We start from the raw sequence: 14496 nt of genomic DNA, 5'->3' as shown, positions 1-14496 counted from the left end.
TATATAAAAGCCTAAAAATTAATATTAAAAATTGGACTTATTGTGCTCGCTGCTGGTTCTCTTTCCAACATGCAGTCTTTCAAGAAGTGCCGGCTGGAGTTTAAAGGACCATACCTAGGTTGCTGTATAATTTTAATCTGAGGAATTGTGAATTATGGAAAAGAAAATTAAGTATATAAGTTTAAAAAAAAAAATAATAACTTGCAATTATAAGTTAACAGAGGTTTTGGGTTTTTTTTTTTTTTAGGATCGATGAAAGATATTTGAACCCTTTATACAGACAGAACAAGATTTCAATTCTGTGGGTTTCTGAGATCCTTTTCCTCTATAATTGGCTTCAGTAAAGATTGTTGTGAGCATTTAGAAAAATTACTCCTTTCTTCTAGAAGTAAAAAAAAAAAAAATGGACGGCAGAGGAAAGCTTTTAGAATAAATAACTGTTGTCTACATTTCTTTAAAAAAAAAAAAAAGGTTTAAACAATTTCTTTCCTCCTGTCTAAATGATTTTGTTTCTATAATCATTTTTTTAAATTATATACACTATTATGTTTGGGATTTCCTAGGGTCTATAAATAAATATATTTATGTTAAATCCCTGCCCCAACAGTACTTTCATGAAACTCATGTGTGCCTTGAGCATGCTCAAAAACCAACTCTAATACTGTGAGATACCTGTATTCCCACTGTAAAAATGGAAATGCACACATAACTTTTTCAGTCTGCCTAAATCAGTCGGTTGATCTCTATCCCTGGCTATGTACATGTGTAAATGATGACCTTATGCACATGTAACTGTTCCCACTATGACCTCCCTAACCTCTAACAATGCGCACATGACATGACTGAAACTGCAGTCTTAAAGCAGTGGGAAAAAGGTACTTCAGTGACATGTGACCTTGGTTTGGAAGGCGCAGCTTTCACTTGGACACTGGGCTTTAATGGTGGAGGTGTCTGCTGAGGATGGTTTTTTTTGCTGCTGAAGATCAGTGTACCTGCATCTTTAGTGGTAAAGAGTAACAAGATTTGACAAACTGCCTTTCTGTGGTAGAGGCAACTGGTTTACATATCTTATAGGCAGGTACTTGACCAGTAGTGGGCTCATAATCTTAATGGTGAGTTAAGTGACTTGCGTACGGTCACAATGAGCTGTAGTGGGAATCAAACCCAGTTCCTCAGATTATCAGCCTGGTCTTACTCCTACCTTTTTTTTTTTTAATTCTTGGTCTTATTTTGAATTTCTTTCCTAATAATTCCTAGCATCTTATTTGCTTTTTTGGCTGCTACTGCACACTAAACAGATAATTTCCATATTGTCTACAATGAGATCAAGGTCTTTTTCTTGGGTGCTGAGCCCCAAGGTGGATCCTCACAAAAGGTAACTATGATTTGGATTATTCTTCCCAGTGTGCATCACTTTGCATTTGCCCACATTAAATTTTATCTTCCAGTTGTTGGCCCAGTCTTCCAGTTTCCTAAAGTCTTCCTGCAATATTTCACAGTCCGCATGTGTTTTAGCAACCCTGAATTGTTCTGTCATCTGCACATTTAATCACCTCATTCCGATTTCCATATCATTTATAAATATGTTAAATAGCACCGGTCCCAGTACTGATCCCTGTGGCACTCCACTGTTACTACTACTATTTAGCATTTCTATAGCGCTACAAAGCGTATGCAGTGCTGCACAAACATAGAAGAAAGACAGTCCCTGTTCAAAGAGCTTACAATCTATTCACCCTCCTCCATTGATAGAAATTACCATTTAACCCTACCCTGTTTTCTGTCCAATAACCAATGCCTAATCCACACCAGAACACTGCCTCCTATCCCATGACTTTAATTTTCTTAGGAGTCTCATGAGGAACTTTATGGAAAGCTTTCCGAAATCTGGATACACTACATCAACGGGCTCACCTTTATTCACACCTTCAAAGAAATGAAGCAAATTGGTGAGGCAAGACTTCCCTTGGCTGAACCCATGCCGCTTCTGTCCCATTAAACAATGTTTATGTGTTCCGTAATATTATTCTTTATAATAGTTTCCACTATTTTACCCGGCACTAACATCAGGCTTACCGGTCTGTAATTTCCTGCAACGCATATTCATTGTGGTGAGCCTTAAAATTACCAGCTAGCTGTACCTTTGGGAGCAGGCTGAGAAGCACTAGCCTAGGGCTGTGTTTCCTAAGTCAGTCCTGGAGTACCCCCTTGCCAGTCAGGTTTTCAGGATATCCACAATGAATATGCATGAGCTCAATTTGCATACATTGCCTCCATTGTATCCAAATCTTTCATGCATATTCATTGTAGATATCCTGAAAACCTGACTGACAAGGGGGTACTCCACGACTGACTTCGGAAACACTGGCCTAGAGCACTTGCACTCACCACGAGCTGTCTCGTTCCAGTGACGCAGGGCTTCTCGGCCCCATCTTTAGAAACACACCAAGTCTGGCTGAATTTCAGGGCATCCACAATGAATATGCATTACAGAGACTTGCATGCCCTACCTCCTTTGAATGCAAATCAATCTCGTGCATATTCAGTGTGGATGACTTGAAAACCTGAGTGGCTGGTATGGTCCAAGGACTGCACTGAGAACCCCTGCACCAAAGAAAATCATTGCTCTAGGCTGCAACAGCTTTTAAGAGGCTGCACCATAAACCACCACTAAAAAGGGGCTAGTGAAAGCCAATTCTGAGGCAGTTTTACACAACATTCAGTGCTAACTTGCTAAATTTACTTGCACCGATGGTGGTGGTGGACCTGGCTCCCAATTCTAATTCAAAGTTTGGAGGGTGAAATTATCTGGGTGAGTACAGCTGAAGAGCAGGTGTTCTCAAACCCCATCCTCAGAACACACCTAGCCACTCTTTTTCAGGAGACCCATAATGAATATGAATGAGAGAGATTTCCATCCAAACTTCTCATGCATATTCATTGTGGGTATCCTGAAAACCTGACTGGCTTGGTGTGTGCTGAGGACTCTAATCTAAAGCTAAAGTGAGCACCCAGTCTTCCCTTCCTGCCACAGAGGTGACTGCTCTTTTACTGAATTGCACCATTTCACCCTTACCTCTCAGTGGTAAATAGTGCTGGGTGGTAGAGACACATCTTTTAGTACTTCCTCCAGGGCTAGTGCTTCCATTAAGTGAATCCAATTTAACACGAGAAGAAAAAGTGTCCACTCTGCAGGGAAAATCAATCACGATCGATAGCAATCTAAATCCCACAGAGAAACTAATGTAACAAAGCTGTAATAAAAAGAGTAATTTATTTACATATATGGAGTGCTCATAAGTCATTTGAAGGACCTCCACAGACCAACTTGGCTCTTCTGCCTCCGTTATTGTACAATCATCATACCACCTTTTGTTATTTAAGTTTTACTTTACGTCAACATTTTCAAGTTTGAGCACGTATTGTATGGAAAAAAGATTTAAAAAAAAAAAAAAAGGTGAGGCAATGATTGTACAACAAAGCATAAGTCAGAAGATCCAAGTGCTCTGAGAAGGTCCTTCAAATGAATTATGAGCACTCCATATGTACAAAAAATTACTTGTCTTATTAAAGCTTTGTTACATTAGTTTCTCTGTGGGATTTGGATTTCTATCGCTGTCATCAGGTGAACAAAGAATGCCAAGATGCTAGGGGTGACAGAAGTTAATGGGCAGCTAATTTAAATCCTCTCCCCCCCCCCCCCTCCGGTTCCTGCCTTCGTGGTGGCTCAGCCCTCGTGACGGTCTGGAAGGAGGGCATTTTATGATGCTGTTTCCTCTTCTGTGAAGGGTCAATCTCACGCTTATGAGCTATGCAATTCCATAGTCCAGTGGGTCCTAAACCTGGTCCCAGAGGCACCCCAGCCAGTCAGGGTTTTGGGATATCCACCATAAATATTCATGAGAACGATTTGCATGCACTGTCTCCACTGCATGCAAATCTCTTTCATGAATATTCATGGTGGATATCCCAAAACCCTGACTGACTGGGGTGCCTCCAGGATCAGGTTTGGGAACCACTGCCATAGTCTGTGTGCCAGAAGAAACTAGCAAGCTATTGCATGCCCTTCGTACTGGCCTCAGTGTTGAGCAGCCAGGAACACTGATGGGTTAGGGCCTCCAGGAGAGCTGGGCATGCACGATTAAAGGTTTTCGTAGAGCTCCAACTCCCTGTGCCCTAGTCCTTACACTGGGGGGGCCCTACCCATAGCCTAGCTTCAAACTTACACTGTAAAGGGGCATCAATGGCTCTCTTCTTCACAACTTTCAAACCAAAGACTGGCAGCCTGAGGGCAGCAGAACCAGCCTAGTGCAAAGCCATGTGTAAGCCTCCCTGTGATTCATTCCTGAGCGCAGATGTACAGTTTGCCAGTGAGAAAATTTCTTTGGCATCAAATATTAAGTAGCAGTACTACTAGAGATTCTTATAGCATGCATACTAGCTAAAACCTGTCCCTGGAAGAGAAGAATCAGAGAAGAGAGTCTTAGAGTTGCCAAGTTATACAGTTTCAGGGTGGAGAAATTTTGAGCAGTCCTGGTTTTGAACTTCTATCCCAAAGCAGTGCGGGATTTGTAGTCCCTAATTCTACCCATTGAAATCAGTGCTGCAGGTCCCATAATGCACCAGTATAGGGTTGCCAGAAACGGCCTAAAGCCTCCCTGCTGGAACTGGGTAACTTTGAAGCTCTGGATTCTTTGCTGTTGCCTCAGGACATGTCTGGTTGGCTAGAGGTGCTTTCATGTGCTTTAAGCCCTTCTTAGCCAAATGACAAGTCTCTTTTCTGCTTGCTGTCTTCTAATCCCCCCCCCCCCCCCCACAAAAAAAAAAAGGGTGCTTGCTACCTTGGAATTAGGCAAAACAGAACAAAAAGCACAAATAGAACTTTCAGGAACAGAACAATGGGAAATTCTCCATTGGAAAGACCCGACACGGGCTGTCTTTCGGCGACTATATGGCTGCATCGGGGGGGGGGGGGGGGGGGGGGTCACAATTCTTTATAAAGGAATTACAGATCCACCACTAACAGGGAACAGCAATGCATTCATGCTACTAACTGTGAAGCAAGCTCTCATATAAGAGTGATTCCCTCAGTCCTGTGAACGCGAAAACCATGGTCAGAAAAGACCGCCAAAGCAGCAAGGAATTAGGATCAGCCTGTGGAAGAGGCAGAGGGATGTGGGACTATGAGTCCTTTTACTAAGCTGGGGTAAAATGTGGCCTGCGGTAGTGTGGGTGCATGTTTTGGTACACGCTGGGCCATTTTTTTTACCGTGACTGGCAAAAAAGGCTTTTTTTTTTTTGAATGGGGGCAATAAATGACCATTCACTAAACTTAAAATTAGCGCACAATTATTTACTGCCTGAGCCCTTATCGTGACCCACTGACCTACCACTAAGGGCTCACGTGCAGTACTCATGCAGCATGCGCCAATGTGGCCGTGCTGCCGATTACCACTGGGAACACCCCCCCCCCCCCCCCCCGCGGTAGAAAATAGAAAAATATTTTCTACCACAGGAAACGGCATGCGCCAACTTCAAAATTATCGCCGGGTGGGTGTGCTAACTGGGCAGTAGTGTCGATTTGGCGTGCTGTAGCACTACTGCTGCTTTGTAAAAGGGCACAGCGTCACTGTGGGGCCTCATTTGCATAAGTCTGTAGCGGCTGAAATGCTGGGCCAAAAAGCGGGTCCACTTGGAATATGTCTTATCCACACCAGTGGAATTTTGTCCTTGGCACTAGACATGAGATAACGGGGCTTTCAGTGGTTCAAGTTCTTTTTTTTTTGGGGGGGTGGGGATTAAACTTTTGGAGGGCACACAAAGGAGGGAATTCAGTACCTGTTGCCTAAGGATAGGTGATGGGATGCTACAACCACAACTTTCATATTATGAACTCATGGGCAGATGCATTTCTTGTCTCATCCTCTCATCACAATATAACACGAATAAACCCACCACTATAAGCTTACCAAACTTCATTCTTCCCATCTCAGATAGCCTGAAGATTCTTGGAGTCACAATTGACCGCAATATGACACTCGAAAGCCATGTGAAGAATACAAAAAAGAAAATGTTCCATTCAATGTGGAAGCTCAAAAGAATTAAACCTTTCTTCCCAAGAGAAATATTTCGAAGCCTAGTACAATCAATAGTACTAAGTCCCATAGATTACTGCAATGCACTCTATCCTGGTTGTAAAGAACAAATTATAATGAAGCTTCAAACAGCCTAAAATACTGTAGCCAGACTCATATTTGGTAAGACAAAATACGAGAGTGCCAGACCCCTAAGAGAAAAACTGCGTTGGCTTCCACTCAAAGAACGTATTACGTTCAAGGTCTGCACCTTGGTTCATAAAATCATTTACGGTGATGCCCCGGTTTGCATGTCAGGCCTCATAGACTTGCCACCCAGGAATACTAAAAGATCAGCACGCACATTCCTAAATCTCCATTTCTCCAGCTGCAAAGGACTAAAATACAAACTAACATATGCATCAAGCTTTTCCTACATAGGTTTGCTTCAGCCAGGGTCGCTTTACTCATACTACCCCTCTCCTCAAGACCCTTCACTGGCTCCCTATCCGTTTTCGCATCCTGTTCAAACTTCTTCTACTAACCTATAAATGTACTCACTCTGCTGCTCCCCAGTATCTCTCCACACTTGTCCTTCCCTACACCCCTTCCCGTGCACTCCGCTCCATGGATAAATCCTTCTTATCTGTTCCCTTCTCCACTACTGCCAACTCCAGACTTCGCGCCTTCTGTCTCGCTGCACCCTACGCCTGGAATAAACTTCCTGAGCCCCTACGTCTTGCCCCATCCTTGGCCACCTTTAAATCTAGACTGAAAGCCCACCTCTTTAACATTGCTTTTGACTCGTAACCACTTGTAACCACTCGCCTCCACCTACCCTCCTCTCCTCCTTCCTGTACACATTAATTGATTTGATTTGCTTACTTTATTTATTTTTTGTCTATTAGATTGTAAGCTCTTTGAGCAGGGACTGTCTTTCTTCTATGTTTGTGCAGCGCTGCGTATGCCTTGTAGCGCTATAGAAATGCTAAATAGTAGTAGTAGTAGTAGTAGTACACACTAAGCGTGAATTCTATATCAGCAATTATGTGTGTTACTGCTGTTAGAGAATAGTAGTGTAAGGCAGCAGTGAGGCGCACAGCCGCTTACTCTGTGGCTAAATTTCACAGCCGAGTATGTGTAAGTGCTGGACACACCCCTGACCTGCCCATGCCCCCCCCCCCCCCCCCATCCACACTCTTCTTGCAGTTGCATGCTATAGAAAATGCATGGTAAGGCTACAGAATACAGACTCAGGGGCTAATGCTCAGAACGTAACACTGGTGTTAGAGATGATTAGCACTGGACTAGCGCTGACATTTATCTGCATATTCGGAGGGCTTTAGTACAGAAAACATGTGCGCCAAAGGTGGCCACAAACTGTGTTTATATGCAGTCAAATGGATCATAATGAGGTCATTGGCTATTCCTTCACAATGCTCAGCGCACAAACAAACCCTGCTCTTACTGCTGAAAACCTAACGGTGGCTCGGAGCTAGCATTTTTTTGTGTGTGTGTGTGGGGGGGTTCGAAGAGTGATTTTGTTTAATATTGGCTGGTTTTCATTTGTTTCACAAATGCAAAGAAGCCTGTGCACAGGGCCGGTCTAAGGAAGGGGCAATAAGGGCGGTCGCACAGGGCCTTGCGCTCCTAGGGGCCCCACATCTCTGGCACATCTGTCCTATCTTGGAACACCTGCCTGCTCTGTACCTTAACGTGCATCCTCATTTCAGTAGAGAGCATCGGACAGCGGCAACAATTTTCTTGGCTGTCAGCAGCCAAGCCCAGAGCTTCCTCGCTGCTGTGCCACGCCCCCTTTTGATGTCACTTCCTGCTTCCGCAAGGGCGGGATGCAGCAGCGAGGAGGCTCTGGGCTCGGCAGCTGATGGGATATGAAAATTGCTGCCGCTGTCTGCCGCTCTCTATTGAAACGTGGTAGATGAATATCAAGGTATGGGGTGAGGTGGGGTTCCGAGAGCTCTAAACCTCCTTTTAAATTGATACATTATGGCTTTTGGTGGTGGGCGCTGGCGGGCCCACTGACCTGGTCTGCACAGGGCCCCGCAATTGCTAAGACCGGCCCTGCGAGGCTGAGAAACAAATAAGTGCGAGTCTCAGCAAACCTGAAAGTGAAAGCACACACTGGCGCCTGTTTTCTGTGCTTAAATACAAACCTTTCCATTTGGGAAAAAAATTGAAAAGCTTTTATTTAAAGTGCAGAAGAATGGCGCCGACATGCGCTTCCCTTCAGGGTTTGCCTGGGCATGTGCACAAGAACTACGCTTACCGTGAAACTTGTGTGCATGCACTAGGCACATTCCTTCTCCTTACCTTCGGTTTCACAGCGTGCATATAATTTGAATTCCATTAGCTTTCAGCATCAGATGGTGTAGCTCCTTGAGCAGGGACTGTCCTTCTATGTTAAATTGTACAGCGCTGCGTAACCCTGGTAGCGCTTTAGAAATGTCAAGTAGTAGTAGTAGTGCGCTGTTTGCTATAGTGCCAGAATTTTCAGCACCGGGGCCCAAGTGCAGGTTACCTGTTAACTTCAAATTAGTACCTATCACTAATTGATAATGCCAGTTAACAATTTGTCAACTTAGGCACATAACTGTAGGAATTCTAAAAGCTGCTTATTGTGGGTGCTAAGCATTGTGCATACAATGTTATAGAATAAGGGGGGGGGGGGGGGGGAGAGCTAGCCTAAAATCAAGTGAAACTATAGTATGGCTTGAACGGTTGTGCCCGTGCTGCCATCTGGTGGCAGTATCCACAAACTGTCAACTTGTTACATACAACTTCGTTCCCTTTTCTTTCTGGAATACTGTAGCCCCATAAACAAAGATCCAGGCAACATAGGGGAAAGGGTATGGGACTTGATATACCGCCTTTCTGTGGTTTTTGCAACTACATTCAAAGTGGTTTACATAGTATATACAGGTACTTATTTGTACCTGGGCCAATAGAGGGTTAAGTGACTTGCCCAGCCTCACAAGAAGATGCAGTGGGAATCGAACCCACTTCTGAAATCACAACCCAACAACCGTTGCTAGAAAGTGGGTATCTATTCCAGACATGGCACAGCCCCTCAGTAGTGGAACTGTTTCCCCTCCCACCTTCAAAAGAAAGGCCACTAAAGCATAATATACATTAGAGGATAAAAGCAGACTATAAATGCTTAAAATAAATAAATATCAGCTCCATGGTTGTAAGCACTTGTTTTATCTTTGCAAAATATTATTTAAGGAGAAGGGCCTTTTATGAGTTAAAAATGTATCTATTTGAAAATGAGGAAAATAAATTCAACAGCACAGTGAAGGGAAAAAAAAAAAAAAGATGCACGTGACCCCCAATAAAAATCGGACACAAGTGGAGGGGGGTGTGCAAAGAGGGCAACTGCCCTGAGCCCTATAGGAGGACATCGAAGTCTACCTGAAGCAAGTGGGTTTTAGGGCCCTTCCCAAATTTTTGCATTGCATAGCATGTTAAACGTGCTGCCGACTTCCAAGAACCATCTCATTTGCCCTGTGAAACCTTGCAGTACAATGTAAACCCCTACTAAGGGCAACAGGCATACGGCTGCTCTAGTACTCAGCAACATGAAACAGGAACCTTCCCCTCAACTCATCCAGAACCCCCCCCCCCCCCCCCCCAAAAAAAAAAAAATCCCGAAACCTAACCCTGAACAGCTCTGATCCAACCCAAGAAAAGGGAACCTTCGTGACCGCTCTGCCCTCTCAGTCTCCTCCCCCGCCGACACAGGTGCGCCGCTGGTGCAGAGACTTCTGGATATTGTAGTCTTGCTCGCCGGTCTGCACGTGTCTGCATGGACAGCTCGGACTACGGCTCCCAGTAGGCACCGCGGTCGCCCAGCTCGTCCATGAGAGCGTTTTTGCAAGTTGGAACTGTAAACCTGGCCTGAGCCGCAGATCGTGGTGCACTCGTGAGTCCTTAAATTACTTTCCTTTATACAGCATCAGCTGTGGTGGACAGGAAGGGTAGCATGTTCTGCTGGCAAGATTAGGGAACCTAGTTTGTCTTATATATACACACACAGGGTTTTCTCCGTACCCAAGGGCATCAGCTGCTGCCTGTCCTTGGAGTGCCCGGGAGGAGGAGGGCACCCGGCACCCACTGGGTTGAAGGGAAAAAGATCAGTTCTAGCTGTTGCTTTATCTCTTTCACGCAAGGGTTTTTATACACATTGACTAGATTCAGTAAATCGTGCAAAAAAAAACAACTGTATCTGCACTTAATAGAATAGTGCCTGATCCACGCCTAAATGCCTGCGGAAAACAGGCGTCTGTGCTGCTGTGCCTAAATCAGCCATGGACTGGTCATATTGTAAAAAATGCACATAACTCATGGGCACGCCCTTGAAACGCCCCCTTGAAATTATGCGCCATAGGAGTTACATGCACATCGTTATAGGTGCGTGTAATGCCCAATTAAGGCCAATTAATGCTAATTGGTTAGCAGCCAATTATTGGTGCTGATTGGCTCATTAATCAATTAAGCTGTGAACTGATTTGTGCATGCGACTTCTGTCACCATATGTAGACTCTGGGGGATTATCCTTACGTCTTACTCCATAAAGCAGAGTTAATGCTTCATCTGTGTTTATGCTGTTGGCTCTGCAGGTGGCTTAATTGTGAATCTGGAGTTGGGAAAGGGGGGTATTTTATGGCTTTCAAATCAGAGCATTAAGGAGGATGAGTGGCAGCACTGATGCCCCTGTTACACGCTTTCACCGAACTCAACCAGTGCCAGGATGGCACACATTTGCTTTTCTGCTTTAAAACTACCCCTAAGAACAGGTGTGTTAGACATTCAGGGGCCCAGGGCAGAAAATGGAGAGGGGGCCCCCATAGCCCACCTGCAGGCTGTGTCTTGTTCAGCTTGAGGCAGGTTTGGGGGCCCTCTGTGGAATGGGGGCCCAAGGCAGTTACCCTCTTTGCCAACCCTAACACCAGCCTTGACTGAGAACATGACACTGGGGGCAATATTATATTGCAAGGATTTTGTGAGACCCATCTGAATTAAAGTTGTTAAACACCTCTGATATTTTTATGTTTCAACAATTTTATTGATGAATCAACATGTCAAACAAAACCAGAAAGTTGAGTAAACAGTATTGTAAATTACCAACTTTACTCAGTAAAACAGTAAACATATAGCATCCTTCCATCATCAAAGTTTTATCCATTTTTCTCCCTCCCCTCCCCCATCCAACCCTCTCCCCCCATTATCGTATTCCACCCTGCTAGGGTTACCATATGGCTCCAGAAAAAGGAGGACAGATTGAGCCAGTCTGGGTTTTACTTCCATTGCTTTCAATGGAAGCAAAACCCGGACTGGATCAGTGTGTCCTTTTCTTGGAGCCATAAGGGAACCCTACCCACAACCAACGTCTTTAGAAACCAACCCAATCCTCTCCCATCTACCAACCCATCCCCCTCCCCCTCTTCAGAAGCTATCAGATCTCACCATTCATCATCACTGAGCAGGAATGCCTCTGATATTTTTAGACTTACTCTGTAAATCTTTTCACCTGCCATTTTTCTTTCCTTGACTGGATTGAGGCAGTTTACCTGCTGCTTTCCCTGACTTTGCTCCTGCTGAGGAACCTAGATAAAGTCTGTGATAGAAAGTCAGCTTCAAACCGTAACCCCCCCCCCCCCCCCCCCCGAGCTTGTGGCCATATTTAAAGCAGATCTTGGGGATTAGTTTCCTTTCCACTGGGTGTGAACTGGCTGGCTAGGAAAGAAGCATTGTATTGAATTCCACCTAAATATAGGCAGAATTTGGAAGGCACTTTCCCCTAGACTCCTCCCTCCCTGAACTTTTCTGGAAGGTGTTTCAAGTCTGTGGGTGGGAAGACAAGCTTGGACCTGTAATCAGGACTCTCCCTTTCTCTTCCTCAAACAATCTGGATTTCATTCCTGTTCTCTTGATAAAGAGGCTGAAAGGTGATAGACTGTGGAGTAACATCAGGGAAGAGAAGTTGGTGGAGAGCAAAAAGAGTAACAGAAATAAGAAAATGAGCCTTCTGGTGAAGGAACCAGCTACAAGAGTTTTTGAAAGTTTCCTTGTAAGCTGTTGACTAGGTATTTTTCCTCCCCCTCCCAGCAGGCGTTTGGTAGTTCTGTCCCATCCCAAGGTCACCTCTCCTGAACATTTTAGTACATTTCTGTGGAGCCTTGGAACAACTCGGTGAGGGCAGGGAGGTGGCACAGTAACTTTTGAAAGCTTACCAGGGTTAAAAGGTGCAAGATTTTAGGGCTGTTGAGGCCCTCTCAGCAGGCTTATGGTTCACGCTTCATTCCTGTTAAACTTAAGTACTAACAACTCCTTGGGAATGAAATACAAATCTGAGAAACATAGAAACATGACGGCAGATAAAGGCCATATGGCCCATCCAGTCTGCCCATCCTCTGTAACCCCTAACTCTTCCTTTTCCTAAGTGATCCCACATGCTTATGCCATGCCTTTTTAAATTCTGACAGTCCTCAACTCCACAACCTCCACCGGGAGGCCATTCCATGCCTCCACCACCCTTTCCGTGAAATAATACTTTCTTAGATTACTCCTAAGCCTATTCCCTCTTAACTTCATCGTATGCCCTCTCATTCCAGAGCTTTCCTTCAGTTGAAAAAGGCTCACTTCCTGTCCATTAACGCTCTTGAGACATTTGAACATCTCTGTCATGTCTCCCCTCTCTTCCAGTGTATACATGTTGAGGTTCATAAGTCTGTCCCTATATTTTTTGGGTTCAAGATCGCTTACTAATTTTGTAGCCGCCCTCTGGACCGACTCCATCCTGGTTATATTTTTTTTGTAGGTGCAGTCTCCAGAACTGCACGCAGTACTCCAAATGGGGCTTCACCAGACACTTATACAATGGCACTATCACCTCCTTTTTCCTGCTGGTCATCCTCTTTTATGCACCCAAGCATCAAGGGTGAATTGAATGATTGTGCTGGACACTCATCTGAAGAATCTACAAATCACACTGGGACTTCCACAATCGACAGAGACTTACAAAGATGTGAGGCCTCAAGTCTGGTGTAACTGGTAGCGGTGAGATATCAGTGTAGCAGGGTTGTCTTATGATGTGGCTTATTTGAAGTATACGAGTCTGAATGAGGGCAGACAACGTAAAGTAATATGGTGGCAATTTCTAGTTTATTATTAAAAATCATAAAACAGATAATCATACATCCCAACGCAGCCACGTTTCGGCAGCCGTCTGTATCAGGGGTAAGCAGTGCTTTTTTTTGTGCTGGTACGTGCTGGTACAGTGTACTGGCACCTTTTTTTCTGAGGGCTGGCAGCTCCCCTACATTCCATTCTGCCCCCTGCAAAATATTCTATTTACCAAAGTCGCAGTGGCAAACCGGCGGGCGGCGGTAGTAAAGGCAGCAAGCAGGCAGGCTCGCCTCCGTCCTTCGCTTCCCTGCCCTCTCAGCGTCCCGCCTTCCTCTGATGTCATTTCCTTTCCGCGAGGGCGGGACGCTGAGAGGGCAGGGAAGCGAAGGATGGAGGCGAGCCTGCCTGCTTGCTGCCTTTACTGCCGCCGCCCGCCGGTTCGCCGCTGTGACTTGGTAAATAGAGAGTGGGGTGGAAGTGAGCCTATCTAGTCCACTGTAAGTAAGGAAGACATTTGATTAATCTCTGTTTCCACTCCCCCGCGCAGCCGTCGCCGTTCACTCAAAACACAGCAAGCAAACCTGTGAGCTGCTGCATCCACATTGTCGTTCTTTATTGTCGATGCATCTGTAACAAGTCTAACATTGTTTTTGTTGGATAGGCAGTGCCTTATAAGGTGGAGGAGAAAAAACATAATTGAATATCACTAAAACAACTTCAAAAATTATTGTAGCTAGTAGAAACAACAATTATAAATTCTGTAGTTCGTGCTCATTTTTCTTCACTGTGATTCTATACAATTCAGATGGCCAGATGTCAGTGAGAATATTCTGTTTCCTGATGGGTTCATCTTAACTGGTTGTAATCTGCCTTGGGAAGCCTGGTGTTTATAAAGACGATGGAATATATTAAAATTAAATGGAAGTAGAATTAAACTCTTTCATTGGGGTACGTGGAATCACATCGTCATCTGTTTTGTAGATGTTTACCCTGGACATGGATGGAAGGACGGGGGAGAGGAGAGTTACGGGACATGGACTGATGGAGGGGAGGGCAGGAGAAATGCTGGACATGGATGGAGGAGAGGGAAGACAGGAAGGAGATGCACATGGATGGAGTGGAGGGCAGGGAAGAGAAATGTTGGAGGGAAGGAAAGACAGAGGAAGGAGATACACACGGGTGTAGGGGAAGGGAGAAAGGAGAAATGCTGGACTTGGATGGAGGAGAGGGAAGGAGATGCACATGGATGGTAGGGAGGGGAGAGAGTTGAAAT

The 14496-nt window shown here is 44.8% G+C and overlaps 1 protein-coding gene across 1 annotated transcript in view; it reads left to right on the top strand.

Moving 5' to 3' along the window:
- The window catches only part of LOC115481393 (trafficking kinesin-binding protein 1-like), a 159084-nt gene that overhangs the window by 13899 nt on the left and 130689 nt on the right, over positions 1-14496 (top strand). Inside the window, exon 2 of the mRNA XM_030220480.1 lies at positions 9909-10017. Coding sequence (XP_030076340.1) covers positions 9909-10017 — 109 coding nt within the window. The remainder of the gene's footprint in view (positions 1-9908; positions 10018-14496) is intronic.

This window comes from Microcaecilia unicolor, chromosome 12 (assembly GCF_901765095.1).
Source record: "Microcaecilia unicolor chromosome 12, aMicUni1.1, whole genome shotgun sequence".
In the NCBI taxonomy this organism is placed as follows: Eukaryota; Metazoa; Chordata; class Amphibia; order Gymnophiona; family Siphonopidae; genus Microcaecilia; species Microcaecilia unicolor.
This window is presented reverse-complemented; position numbering and strand designations above follow the sequence as displayed.